A 15273-nucleotide genomic window follows, 5' to 3' on the forward strand; every position below is an offset into this window, starting at 1 on the left:
AAAGAGAAAAAAGAAAGAATGAGAAAGAATACTAAATGAAAGGACAACAGACCTTCATTAGGCATGAAATCAAGGCTTTATACATAATATGAAAGTGTTGTTCCTGGTTTTATTCTTTTTTCTCTTTCCTTTCTTTGACTGGCTTGATCTGGCTAATAAACAAAGCTGTTAAAACAAACCTGAATGTACCATTTTAGGATGTGGACTCACCAACTGAACCTGCAGAGCTATTAACTATGGGGGCATGTCTTACAATGGCACATTATTTCAAAGGGTACTTTTGTTATCTCTTTTCTACAGTCAAAATTAAATGGGTTAAAATGAATTACAAATACATCTTCTAATTTTTCATTTGGGAACATCCATTTTATAATGCACTTGTCTGAATCCAAAGAATGCACCCAAGTGTGCACTGAGATCTTAACATTAAGTAATTGGACAGATAAGGGCATGTGTGGCATTGGATAATGTCATGTCTTTCAATCAGCATAATGAGGCTGGGGACCAACCTTTCCATCAAATGGGAACCAGCCTTTGTCCCACATAACATATGCTGGCATCTCTTAGAGAGTTGTTATAATGGTACATGACAAGACAAACATCCCTCATTTAGAAAGTATTTTTATTTTCTTATAAAAATGAAAAATGTAAATGTCCAATTTGATGCATATTCAATTTTAATAAAGCAAGTAAACGGCAAAACCATAGTCAGAGAAATTCTGTAGAATTTTATATCAAATACATAAAATGATTTTTAAAAGATTATTGAAAATTACATAAAATTAAATGATCTTTCTTCTGTGCTTATAAAAATTGGAAATGTATTGCTAAATGGGTAATCCATTACAAAGTAGACAGGAGACCATATTTTCTTGTAAGCATATTAAATTTTTAAAGGACATTTAATAGCGTAATAAATAAATTTTATTGAGCAAATACTATGCAGTGTAGTGCTAACTGCTTTCCTAATATGTTTGTAAACATAAAAATCATCCCTTAAGATAAATGATTCACATTTAGAAATGAAAAAAGTGAGACTCAGGCCAGACTCGGTGGCTCATGCCTGTAATCCCAGCACTTTGGGAGGCCAAGGTGGGTGGATTGCATCAGCCCAGGAGTTCAAGGTCAGCTGGGCAACATGGAGAAACCCAGTCTCTACCAAAAAACACACAAAATAGCTGGGCATGGTGACAAGCCCCTGTAATCCCAGCTACTAGGATGGCTGAGGCAGGAGGGTAGCTTGAGACCTGGAGGTCGAGGCTGCAGTGAGCTGTGATTGTGCCACTGCACTCCAAAAAAAGAGCCACTGAACTGTCTAAAAAAAAAAAGTGAGGCTCAGAGGTTAAGTAATGTGCCTCAAATTACATAGCTTTTAGATAATAATGCGGGCATTCCACCAAAGGATCAGTGGCCCGGAGCCACAATACTGCCCACTGTCTTCAGAAAGTGGTTTAGGAGCAAAGCCTTTAGATGAGAAACACCTAGATTTGAATCCCAGCTCTGCCTCACATTAGCTGGGTGTAATCTTAACTTCCTCATCTGTTTCATAAAGTTATTGTGGGAATTAACTTAAGCAATGCAAACAGAGAACTAAGCACTGTGTCTGACAATATACTGCAAATGTGTAAACTATAGTAATGAGTTTATTAATCAAAGATCTCAAAATATTTTCTGATGATAGATTAACAAATGTGTTAGAAGTTACAGAATTATTTTTTTTTTTTTACAATTGAGAAGAATGAATCATCTCATATCACTACAAGTTTGTATCTTACTCTGTGAATAGGTGTGTTTGCTTTTGGCCTTGGCTCTAATGGCTTGTAAGGGAAGTTATTTTGTAAGCACATCAGATAGGGAACTAAGTCCTTAACAAAATACCATTTGAGAAAATGTAATGTAAGAGGTGATGCCTAAAGAAGGTGATGACAAAAATAAGTTGGTTTAAAGTAACAACTGTGCCAAAATTTTAGGTTCGATATTACTTGGAAACAATTTTTTCCTAACATTTAAGGATAAGTAGACATCATGGTAAATATTCTTCAGAGTTACATGCGAACCACTGATAGTGAGCATATCACTTCTAGATATGATCTTAAGTATTCAGAGTCCAGAGTGTTCACCATTACCCCGTGGAACCAGCTCTAGATATGATCTTAAGTATAAATTATATTCAGACATCTAGGTATGAAAGAATTAGATTGAATCTCTCCGAGACATTGTTTTTGTTATTATTATTCTTAAAAAATATTTAATGTTGTCACTTCTACTTTGAGATTAAAAAATAATTTAAGACAGATCTTATGGTAATCATGTCTAGATGATGAGCCTATATATTGTAAAGAAATCATTTTCTGAGATAAATAATACAGATAATATTTGCAACAAAATTCCAAGAAAGAAGGAGGGAGGCCTACATCTATTATCAGTGTCAAAGAAAGTATCCTTTCTCTCTGACGATTTTTACTTCAAAGAATGGTGTTCAGCTAAGACTTAGGTCATATTTTATTAGTCAAGAAATCACAGAAAATTAATTAAACTCCATGATTAAAGGTCTGTATTTGAGATAGGTAAGTAAAAATATTTTACCTGAGATGTTTGTTTAGGCCAATTTAATCACTTAGTATTTTTCTGCAATTTTAGTGAATGCTTGTTAAATCAAATCAAATACATGATCTGTCAGTATAAAATTACATAGGTAAACCACCAGTGGAATCATGCCACAGTTTCTTTATATTTTTGTTTTTAAAGAAAGAGCAACAGTGTTCAGTCCATAATACAGAAGCCTCTATTACAAACATATGCAGCTCTAGGGAATAATAATAAAAACCAAACACAAGAATCCTGGCTATGTGGTATCTGTCTCCTATAAAGCTTCATCTTAGATTACCTACATATCCTGATGGAATTTCTGTGAGGTAGAGAAAAGCAAACACTAGTGTTCATCTTGTAGGTGGATATGCTAACACAAAAAATTTAGTGTTTAGGTCATATCTAGTATCATAGTTAAGGATGAAATCTAAGTTTCTATTAGAACTCTAATAAAGATTCATATAAATAGATGTGTTTCTAGAATCCTGCTTGAGAAGCCGACTTTGAGAAAACTCAATGTATGAGAACAGCTGTCAGATCTAAATTTGAATTCTGAATCTTGCAATTAGTCATATTAACTTAGATAAACTATTTAGTGTCTCTGAGTTTATTGCCCATTAATGAACATGAGCATAGGACTACCTATGTCAAAATGTTATTATGAGGATTAAATGAAATGGATGTGAAAATATTGAACACAGACCAGGTATTTTAGTGCTTTGGCCCCTTAATTTCAGAATTATCCTTTTTTATCTAATAAATTACATTAAATTACATGAAACTTTAAGAGATAGTTTACTTATGGCAGTCCCTGTTTAAAGACATTAGAACTCATAACTATATTTAGAAGTTAGGCCAAGGAACTGAGGTAAACAGAAATGTAGAGAAGTGATATTAAGAGATCACAGTAGCATTTTAATGGAACTCTGCCATTCATTTAAAATCTTCTCTACACCACCTAAAACACTGAAGTTTGGCAAGTCCTAGTCAAATGAGCTCAGAGAGGCTACATTTTTTTTTGATATAGGGAATAATAAAAGAAGAGCTATCATTAGAATCAGAACAACATTTTTCCTTAGTGATATAGGGGAGAAGGAAAAAATAATAGAGTATTTCCTGCTCTAAAGGCTATTTAATTGCAGTTGGTATTTACCATAAAATATCCACTGACTTGGCCATTCAGTTATAAACGAGTTCGAGAGAGACACAGAATTATGAACCTCCTAAATCATGAAACATGTTTAATCAAGCAAGAGTCTGCCTAGTTAAGATTCAGAATTTACATTAAAGTTTATAATCTAAATACTTACGTCATTCCAATGGTCTCCAGTGGCATTGTCAGTAGTTCCTATTCACCTCTTCCTCTATATTAATTCTTAATTAATATATTCTTAAACTTCATATTTCCTCTTTTGATTTTTGACTGTCTTAAAATATTCTTAAACTTCATATTTCCTCTTTTGATTTTTGACTGTCTTGATAGTGAAATACACACACATGCTTTTCAGATGAATCACTTACCTCAGAGCATTATTTTCAAATACATTCAACCATATATGAAAGTGGCACTGTATTTACAAATCTTTTAAAATTTCAAGTTTCTTCTATATACATACCAGCACCGTCTGTCTTAATTCTGTTAGATGGTATACTGGGCTCTCCTCTACCCAGTGTATTGGTTGCTACCACGCGGAATTCATACTCCATCCATGGGATTAAGTCCACTGCTCTTGCTGCCTCCATATTTCCTTCAATAATTGGGGGATCTGAATAAAATAAATAGTAAATAGAGAATACAGGTTGATTAACTTATCACTTTTATAACTTCCCTTTTTATTTTACTATTTCAGGGAGAATGGCATATATTACACTGAGTTGAAGTAAAAACTACAACTAGGAATGACAAAATGTTAACTTCAAGGGAGTAAGAGAAGAGGTTTAATAAATAATAAACTTACAAAGAGTGATATGCATATGAATCACCTATGTAAGTAAGTTTGAGGCAGGGAGTCTGCAATTCTGCATGTCTAACAAGCCTCCAGGCTTGGTGCTAGTCCATGAACTGCACCTTGAATAGCAAGGAGCTGTATTCTGAAGGTGCAATCTAAAAAGATTTCCTGAGATAAAGGTACAATTGGAGCAGCAAAATTTTATGTATTGCCACTGATATAGTCTATGGCTAGCAAACGATTTATAACTAGGTAGAAAAGGTTAATGTTTATATCCTTTTTACTTGGTTTTATAGATTTATACTCAAATCATTTGGACAAGTGATAATAAATGTCATAATAATTTTATTAAGATTTGTTAAGTATCCCTCAGAATTCATGCTACTAGATACTAATATAGATTAGATGATAAATTATGGGTGGAATGTGATCTTAGCTTGCTTATTTAATAGAGGTACAATAAAACATGCAACCAAGGCAGATCTGTGCATTATTATAAGCTTGCCTCAAATATTTCCACGTGTTTTTAATAATCAACATATCCATATAAATACCTGTACCTGTAGGCTTGTCTATGACTCAATATCTTATCATTTAGGGAAGTTTTATCTGGCAACGTAGACCATGAATACATAATTTTTAAAGATGACGTGTCCATCAACACAATAAATGCTAAGCACCCCAGGGTCCAGTTTCTACTTTTGGACAAATTCTCGCATGGCTCAGACTGTCCCATCTCACCCTGCCATAATTTTAACTCTGCTAGACACTACTTTTGCCATCTAATTTCTTATTTTGTTATGGATTTGTTCTGTAGATTTGACATATATTTTTGACTTTCTGATTAAAAGTTTCCCTTTACCTTCGCCTCTGTTTTGATTTATTAAGATTCATTAAGGATTTCTACCTCTTTATCTCCTCTTTCACTCCTCCCTCACACCAAATCGGAAACTGTTTGTTTTAATTCACATGCATAAGGACATTTTTCTAGGTAATTGAAAGAAGTAAAGTGAAGTTTTGGTTTGTGAAGGGCTGTTTACAGAGTGAAGTGATAACGCTGAGTAAGGTAGCCTTTTTGTTTGTTTGTTTGTTTGTTTGTTTGTTTGTTTGTTTTGAGACGGAGTCTCACTCTGTCACCCAGGCTGGAGTGCATTTGCGTGATCTCGGCTCACTGCAAGCTCTGCCTCCTGGGTTCACGCCATTCTCCTGCCTCAGCCTCCCGAGTAGCTGGGACTACAGGCTTATGCCACCACGCCTGGCTAATTTTTGTATTTGTAGTAGAGACGGCATTTCACCGTGTTAGCCAGGATGGTCTCGATCTCCTGACCTCGTGATCCACCCACCTTGGCCTCCCAAAGTCCTGGGATTACAGGCGTGAGCCACCATACCCGGCCAAGGTAGCCCTTTTTTACTGGACACTTTTCAATGATTTTAACCCCTTATAGAAAACAGGCTGTATTGGGCTAAATGGTACCTTTCTCCACCCAAAAAATGTCCATGTCCAAATTACCAGAACCTGTAAATGTCATCTTATATGGAAAAAAAAAAAGGCTTGGCAGACCCTCAAATTAAGGTTGTAAGTGTTAAGAATCTTAGGGGAGGATTATCCTAAATTTTCTAGGTGGGCTCTAAATCCAATGACAAATGTCTTTATAAAAGAAAGACACAGAGAAGAGTCACACCTAGAAGAGCAGAAGGCCATGAGACCACCAAGGTAGATATGAAAGTGATGTAGCCACAAGCCAAGGGACATGTGGAGCCATCAGAAGCTGAAAGAAGTAAGGAATGGAGCCTTTGGAGAGGATGCAGCCCTGCCATCACCTTGATTTTGGACTCCAAACTATGAGAGAGTAAATTTCTCTTATTTTAGGCTAACAAGTTTATGTTAATTTGTTGGCAACCCTAGAAAACTAATGCTGAACCTTAAAGGCAGAAGCTGATGGAGCTATTTGTGAGTTTATAATTCTTGAGTTTGGCAGGGGTTGAGGGGTGTACAGTACAAAAGTGTTTTAGGAGGCTTGAGGCAGTCTGACCTGCTCCCCTGCTTCCTAGTCTCAAAACTCCAGCACAATTTAAGGGTTTTAAGGATGGAAATGTTGGAAGCATTTTAAAGAATGAGGATATTGTGTTCTTATGATAGTCAAGGCTACACTGGGGCTTTTCCAGGAAGCTGGGAGGTCAACAGGTAAGGGCAGGTATCTGCTAGGACAGACAAAGAAGAACCAGGTGGATGTGTGGAGAAGCTGCAGTTGATTGATTGATTTTGAGTGCATATAAAAAGTGTGAGGATCCAGTATGAAAAATATCCCAAACAAATGGAAGACATTTTCATAAAGTAGAAGATCATAGTTGACCACCAAAAATATGTGAAGGAATGATGGTAGGTAAGGCAAGAAAAGTCAACAGGAGTCATTTTATGCTAGATCTGGATTCCAGCTGAGGAGCCAAGGCTTTGATTTTAACGAGTGAGATGAAGAAAGGAAGAATAAGCAACCAGACTCAGAGTCATGACCTCAAGCAGGTGGACCCTAGGAAGAACCCCTTGGTCCAAAGACGCATGAAACTCTCTCAAAGGGGGAAAACGAAGTGCTAGTTAAGGGGATGGAATTCCAGAATGGACATTCTGAATTATTAAGGAAGGAATTTGCTGTAAATATTTAAAAATAGTATTCCCACCAGGATTGCTAATAGCTTGACAACTCTTCTTTTTAGAACAAACCCAATTATTATTAACATCAGTACCTACGAGAATACAAATATCTAAAACAAACATGTTTTGGTAGATAGTTATAATATCCCCTCAATAAAACCATCTATGTAAGTAGTAGGAATAATTTAGCAAAAACATGATTAACGTCTATCATTTTTAAAAGATGTACCAAGAATTAAAAGTGTCTCTTCTCTCTAAGCTGCTTTCACTTCTGCAAATCTCTGTGGCACTTCTGACCCCAACCACATCAGAAGTACATAATTTAAAACACATTCTGTCTATTTTCCCAGCTCTTATCTTGAGCTAAGTAGCCCATATCATCACTACAAATGGAACTCCAAGACTGGCTAGGTCCACATCAGGCCCACACTCAATATATTTCTTCTGTCTCCCCCTTGCTTGTTCCTAGCTATCATTTGTGGCCATGTATACATTTCTTCTACTTTTTATTCATGTTTTGAAACCCCTCAGGGCCTAGTATGCCCAGCATGATGTTTTACAAATAGAAGTACTTAACACATTTTTGCTTAAAATATATATGTAATACAAATTCTAAAGTTTGTGTCTATTTAGAGTGGACAGTGTCTCAATGCAAGAAGCATAGCTTTGTCTATAGCAATCACTTTAGTGTCTTCTTCATCCTTGAATCTGGCAGGTAAGAGAAGGAGGGCACTCTTTTACCTTGCCCCACCACATAATATCCATCACTCCATGACTCTATATTGTCATGTATTCAGCCCATAAATTGTCCTGTCCTGTCTAAAGCAGATAGTACTACTCTATCTTCTTAAGGCCTCTTCCTTTCCCTTCAATTGTGAGTTGATTCTCATTTATCTCTTCCACTGCCGCTTTGTATGCTTTTTAAAAACATGGTTTTACTTTTAAAACACATTTTATATGTTTTATTGTGAGCCCTAAATGTCTTCATAAATGGACTTGTACCTAATGCAATCTTCTCTCCTATTCCTTAAGCCTTGGTAGGAACTATTGGATCCTTTTTTCTTCTTCTCTTTCTTCTTTTTTTACTGCTTCCAAAATCACCTATGCAGTTTGGGAGCAGAGGCCTGCTCCCTAAAGAAGTCAGCTTTGCTTTGGAAGCTGATTTATGCCTCAAGCCAAATGAAGAGAAACAGGAACGGAGAGACTTTGTGTCCTTTTTCTTCAGCCAAGTTCCTTGCAACCTGTTTGTTATTCTTGGAGCCAGAAAGAGAGTAAAGTACTTTGCATAATGGAGGCAAATACTGGGGATGGATCAGGAGCAGACCTTGTTCTAGACCTGATTTTTAACCGGGTCAGTTCTGAGTCAGGCAATACAGTTAATCTCAGCAGTGAAAAATCAGATCTTAACAGTATAATACCTGTTAGAGGCATCTCTCTTTTTTAAAAAAACTAAACTTTGTGTATTAAATGGGTAGTTCTTTAAACATTTGTTTTACTTTTAGTGTAAATTTTAAGCAAAGAGATATAAAGCAGGAGACCTTAGTTCTTACTTTAGTACTTAGGCCAAAGTACTCAGTTTAGCAACCAGCTATAAGCAATAATTCAAAGATCTATTTACAAATGCCTTGAGGCCCTAAGGCTTAGAATAAAAAGAAGTTTCCACCATTCTTTGAGGAAAAGAGAATCAAGTCTCATGGGTATCATAAGACCAATAATTCATTGTGTTTTAGTTGCCTGGAAATCATGCTCGTGGTACCCTGGCTTTAGAGCACACTGATTAATTGTTTGAGCAGCTTTGGAAACAGCCAGAATGACTTCAGGACTAGAAAACAGATTGTGTCAAGAATAACTCCAGCCAATGTAAGCCCCTCCATTGTAGACTTTTACAAGTTACCTGAGTGAGTCCTGGTATTTCTTTAAGATCCGAACACAAGCAGAATCTTTGATGTCCCCCATTTCAATCTAAAACCCAAATATTTGTAAGTACGCAGAACAAACCTACTCACTCAGAGATTCTAAATAAAAATTCGGGTGTCTGTTTGAGACTGGAAATGAGAATTTAAAGGCTTCTCACTGGTTCTAATGCACCTACTCAGTCTTATGTTACAGGTCCTAGACCCAACCCATGGATCGCCTGGCAGGACTCTGGAAGGAGCCATAGGTTAGGCAAATTTCCATGAAGCAAAAGTAAAGCAAGCTGTGCTCTGGCATCTCAGAAGGTGTGAATCCTTGATCCTTCTCTAAGGGAAATACGAATGTAGCCTCATAAAAATCTAGAAATTCATGTTTGAAATGAGAACTACAAAAACTGAAGAAACAGAAAGGCAAAAAAAAAAAAAAGGATACTGTCCTACAATAAACCTAGAGAGTTTTCATTTTTAAAAAGATAATACTAATACTAGGTAAAGATATGGCAGAAGAGATACTCAAATACTGCTGATGGGAATAAAAACTGGTTCTACTTTATTGCAGAGCGATTATATAATATAGCTCATGGGTTTTGGCTGTTTACACTCAACAATTTAATTTATAAATATCTATTTTAGGGAAATAATCTAAAGTATAGAGAAACATTTATGTGCAAAGATGTTAACTGCAGAAAAATTTTAATAATCAACTCAGTCTTACATAAGACAGAAATTTAAATATAAACATATTTTCTTCATGTTGGATAATCTATTCCAGGTTCTCTTAACTATTTCTCATAGCATGGTTACTATGCCTCTTCATGTTCTGGCCAACATCCTCTTACATAAACACACACCATCACTAACAATATTCTATCATTTGTCCTCTGAAAGCAGCAGCATAGAATCAACACAATTTTCTAACAATGACCTGAGCATCTTGTAGAACTCCAGGAACAGCATCAAGCTGTCTGCTGTCCATCTGCTAAAAACAGTCCAAGAGAAGTAAAATTTACAATAGGTTGCCTTAAAAGTACATAGTCTATTTCTTCATCTCATTATTCTAAATTTAATCTTTGGAACACTGAAAAGTGATATCTTTGAAACATATTTATTTCATATCTTAAGTATTTACCTTCATGAAACTGAATTTAATCCTGTACCTTTGTTTCCTAGTGGTCACACTATAAATAAAAACCATATGATTTTTATTTCTGTATTTGTTGCAGAAAATATTTTTCACTTCCACTTAGGATGCAGTCACAAGAGAACTTCACTAGTACACTAACAAAAAGAACACATAGATAATCTATAAACCACCATCTTTCAAAGCCCATTAGAGAGCTGAGTTTGTGAAGACACAATGGACTAAAATCCATCATTGGTAGAACAGTGATGAAAGAAGGTTGTAGTCACAGATGTTAGCAAGAAGAAAACAGTTTAACTTCTAACAGATATTTACAGACAAAGTATAGGCTGGTATGGCTGTTTAAAAACATGGGGAGATCAAAGAACAAGGAGAATCTATAGTAATTTGACAATTATTTTTCATAGGCCTTCATCATGTGTACTCAAGAAAGTTTTGGGGCAGAACAAAAGAGCCAAAAAAGACTTCCCTCTGCGGCACTGATACCACAAACATGAGATAGTGGCAGGAGTGCTGAGAGAGATCTGCTTCCCCTGTGAGGGACAGGTGCTTTGGACCTGTTGAAGTCTAAGGGAAGAGAAGGAGAACTGAGTAAAAAGCCCGAGCACTCTGGGCTTTAGACTGATTATCAGCAGCAGGTATCTGGGCAGAAGCAGGGGAACTGAAAGAGCCCTCTGTGGGGTCCAACGTAGAAGAGTCTGCCGAAATCTGATAGTAGGACAGGAAAACCTCCAGACACTCAGATATGTAGGAGGTCTGATCATACATTCAAATTACTTGAAGCCTGTGCTAAACTGAATCTAACAATGCTCAGATCATCTCAACTACAAATCTGATTGACTCAGTCCCTAAAGTAATGACATGCACTTTCCCAGACATCAATTAATATTTACTTTAGTAATCACTGTTCTTCTATACACAATGTTTGGAATTGAGCAAAAAGTTATCAGACACATGAGCAAACAAAGAAATATGACCCACTGTCAAGAAAGAAAAAATAAATCAACAGAGCTAGACTTTAAGATGGTCTAGATGTTTAAATCATCTCACAGGGTTTTAGCATAACTATGTTAAGTATGTAAAAATGTCAAGTGGAAAACATGCACAACTTGTATAAACAAATAGGAAATTCCCATGGAATATTATGTGAACAATATTAAAAGCAGCCAAATGCTAGAAATAAAAATTCCTGAACACAATAAAGCAGAAGGTCAAAAGTATTTTAATGGGATTATTCACAGACCGAATCCAACCAAATAAATTATCTATGTAAGCAAGAGAGGAAATTAGCCATTATCCATACAGAAACACAGACACGCAGATAAACAGACACATGCGCGCGTGCACACACACACACACAGACACACACACACTGTCCATTATCTGTGGAACAACATCAAACAATCTAACATATGTGTCAAGAGAAACCAAGAAGAGAGAGTAGAGCAGAGGAAATATTTGAAGAGGTAATGAATGGCTAAGAATTTTCCAAAGTTGAAGAAAATATCAACCTAAGAATACAAGAAGCCAAGCTCCATTAGGATAAATGCATTTTATCAAGCTGAAAAGCAAATACAAAAAGAAATCTTGAAGCAGTCACATAAAAGGGACATATCAAGTGCAGGGAATTATGATTAAAACAATAACTGACTTCTCACCCAAAACAATGGAGACAGAAGACAACAGAACAATGTTTTTAAAGTGATCAAAGTAAAATGAAGAGCAATTTGGATTTTGTATGAAATAAAAATAATACTTAAAGATGAAATTAAAGACATTTTCTGATAGAAAAAATGTAAAAACCTTTGAGTCCAACAACCTGAACAATTTGAAATGCTATAAGTTTCTTAGTAATGCAAATTATACCAGATAAAAAAACAGTTTTACAGAAAGGAATGAGGAACCCAGATACAATAAATATACTGGTAAATATAAAGGGATTTTGAGACACTTTTCAGCAAATAGAATAGAAAACAATCTTCTCAGCCTGAAAAAGGCATCTAAGATGACATATTCAAAGCAGTGAAAAAGAAAAGAAAAACAAAGCTGTCAACCAAGAATATCATATCCAAGCAAATATATTTTAAAACCAAAGGCAAAATGCACTCCTAGATAAACAAAGACTGAGAGAAACTGTTACTAAAAGACTTATCTTACAAAAAAAATTAAAGTTCTTCAAGTTGAAAGTAGTTGATCCCAAACAGCAATTTGAATAAACTCCCCCAAAATAATGAGCGTTGGTAAAGGTAATTTTGTAATTATAAAAGATGATATAAATACTTATTTTTTCTTCTATCTTCTCTTAACTTATTTAAAAGTAATTGTAGAAAACTATATATGTATGTATATATATTCACACATATGTTGTGCATTTATATATGCATGTATATATATAATTGTCTTATTGGATCTATAATATATTTAAATGTAATATATTTGATACTAGCTGCAGAAAGGGGACAGGTAGGAGCAAAGTTGTAAAGAAATCATATCAGATGGTGATACATAGTTTGTATATTTGTCCACTCTAAATCTCATGTTGAAATTTGATCCCCAATATTGGAGGTGGGGCCTAATAAGAGGAGTTTGGGTCATGGGGGTGGATTCCCAATGAATGACTTTGTGCCTTTCTTCCAATAATGAGTGAGTTCTTGCTTTATTAGCTCATGCAAGAACTGATTGTTACGAAGAGCCTAGCACCTTGCTTCTCTCTTTGTTGCTCCCTCTCTCACCATGTGACAAGCCAATTTGCTTTCACCATGAATGAAAGCTTCCTGAAGCCCTCGCAAGGAGCAGATGCTGGCACTATGATTCTTGTATATCCTGCAGAACTGTGAGCTAAATAAAACTCTTTTCTTTCAAAATCACCCGGCCTCAGATATTTCTTTATAGCAATGCAAAATAGACTTAGACAGATGAAATTCAAATCAACATGAACAAGTGAGGAGGATTAGAAGTAGTAAATATAAAGGATAATATAACAGACAAATTAACAAAGGATAATATAAACATATTGGTTTAATAGGCAAACATTTATAGAAAGTGATAATATTAATATAAGATTATTGGGTTTGTGACATATAGAGATGTAATATATATATTTATATATATTTCACTGAGTATAAAAGTGTTTCCCCTAGATAGCTTTATTTTATCTTCCTCTTTTGTGCATAATATATTTAATCCTCTGTGTGTAATATATTTAATAATATATTACTAAATATTAATAGCATATATTATATGCTATTATAGCAATATATATATTACTATATATGACATAGCATATAATAAAATATGCTATAATATAATAGCATATACAACAAAATATTAATATACAGTATTATAGTAATATATAACTATAATACTGTATATGCTATTAATATATAGTAATATAATATATAGTATATATATATAGTACTGTAATAGCACAAAAGAGGAAGAATGAAATAGAACTATGTAGGAGAAACACTTTCATATTCACTGAAAATTTAAGCTAATAAAATTATAAAACCTATTCTGATAAATTCAAATGTATCTGGTAAGCCCTAGAGTATTCATTAAGTATGTATGTGTTTGAATATACACATGTATAGTGAATATAAACTTCCCTTCAGAGCAGGATTATACATATACACACACACACACACATACACTCACACACACACACACACACACACACACGGTGAATATCATCAAAGGAATTAAAATGTTACACTAGAAAATGCTCACTTCTTCCAAAAGAAAGCAGTGAACAAGGAAAAGAGGAACAAAAATAGTAAAATATTTAGAAAGCAAAAATACAATGCAGCTACAATCCAACTGTATCAATAATAACATTAAATGTTAATTGATTAATTCAATCAAAAGGCAGAGACTATCAAACTGGATGAAAAATCCAACTATATGTGGCCAACAGAAAACATACTTTAGATTCAGAGACCCAAATTCAATGAAAGTAGAAGAATTGGAAAAGATATATAATGGAAACAGGAACTTTCAGAAAGCAGCAGTGGCTATTACTAATATCAGAAGTACCCTATTTACTTATTTATTTATTTTATTATACTTTAAGTTCTAGGGTACATGTGCACAATGTGCAGGTTTGTTACATATGTATACATGTGCCATGTTGGTGTGCTGCACCCATTAACTCATCATTTACATTAGGTATATCTCCTAATGCTATCCTCCCCCCTCCCCCCACCCCAAGACAGGCCCCGGTGTGTGATGTTCCCCACCCTGTGTCCAAGTGTTCTCATTATTCAGTTCCCACCTATGAGTGAGAACATGAGAAATACCCTATTTAAAACACATCTCCTACTTCCCCATTCCTCTTTTCTGTTGTTTCTCTCTAGCATTCATCACCACATGACTTACTATATATTTTAATTCTGTATTGGCATCTCTTCTACTATAGTATAAGCTCCTTGAAGACAGGTTTTGTTGTTGTTATTTTGTTCACTGCTACTCACCTATACATACTGCATCTAGAATAGGTTCTGGCACACAGTGGGGACTCAATAAACATGTTTAATGAATGAGCACTGTGGGCCCTGATATAGGTGCTAGAGATAGAACAGTGAATAAAACAGTTTTTACCTTCATGGAACTTACTTTCTAGTGGATATTTTAAAATAAGAAGCATATTTAAATTGAGCTACATAGTAAGCATACATAAATAATGAAAATGATTGCAATTAGTATTTCTTTTCTCAGGGCCAAACCAATTTTAAACCATTTATTTATTTTAATGTGGCTAGATTTCTAATAGTTTCATTATTATCATACTTTTCCATTCTCTTCAGAAAAGTAGAAACTGCCCATGCTTTAGGTTTATAAAGTATCTAAAAGGTTTTTAAAATTATTTTTCAGATGATCTGATTTTGTCAAGAATATTTACAGATAATTCTTAAAACAATAAGCATAATGTAATGGAAATATTTCACCTATTTCTAATTTATTGCAACTTTATACACTTAGGTGGGGAATCATCTGATATTAAAATATATCCTAAATCCTTGCAACAGACCT

At 34.7% G+C, this 15273-nt stretch overlaps 1 protein-coding gene across 2 annotated transcripts in view; it reads right to left on the minus strand.

Moving 5' to 3' along the window:
• Positions 1-15273, minus strand: part of CNTN1 (contactin 1) — a 164595-nt gene that overhangs the window by 74227 nt on the left and 75095 nt on the right. For both annotated transcript variants that reach the window (XM_509005.9, XM_016923638.4), the window contains one exon: positions 4206-4355. In XM_509005.9, the coding sequence (XP_509005.2) occupies positions 4206-4355 (150 nt within the window). The remainder of the gene's footprint in view (positions 1-4205; positions 4356-15273) is intronic.

This window comes from Pan troglodytes, chromosome 10, assembly GCF_028858775.2.
Source record: "Pan troglodytes isolate AG18354 chromosome 10, NHGRI_mPanTro3-v2.0_pri, whole genome shotgun sequence".
Classification (NCBI taxonomy): Eukaryota; Metazoa; Chordata; class Mammalia; order Primates; family Hominidae; genus Pan; species Pan troglodytes.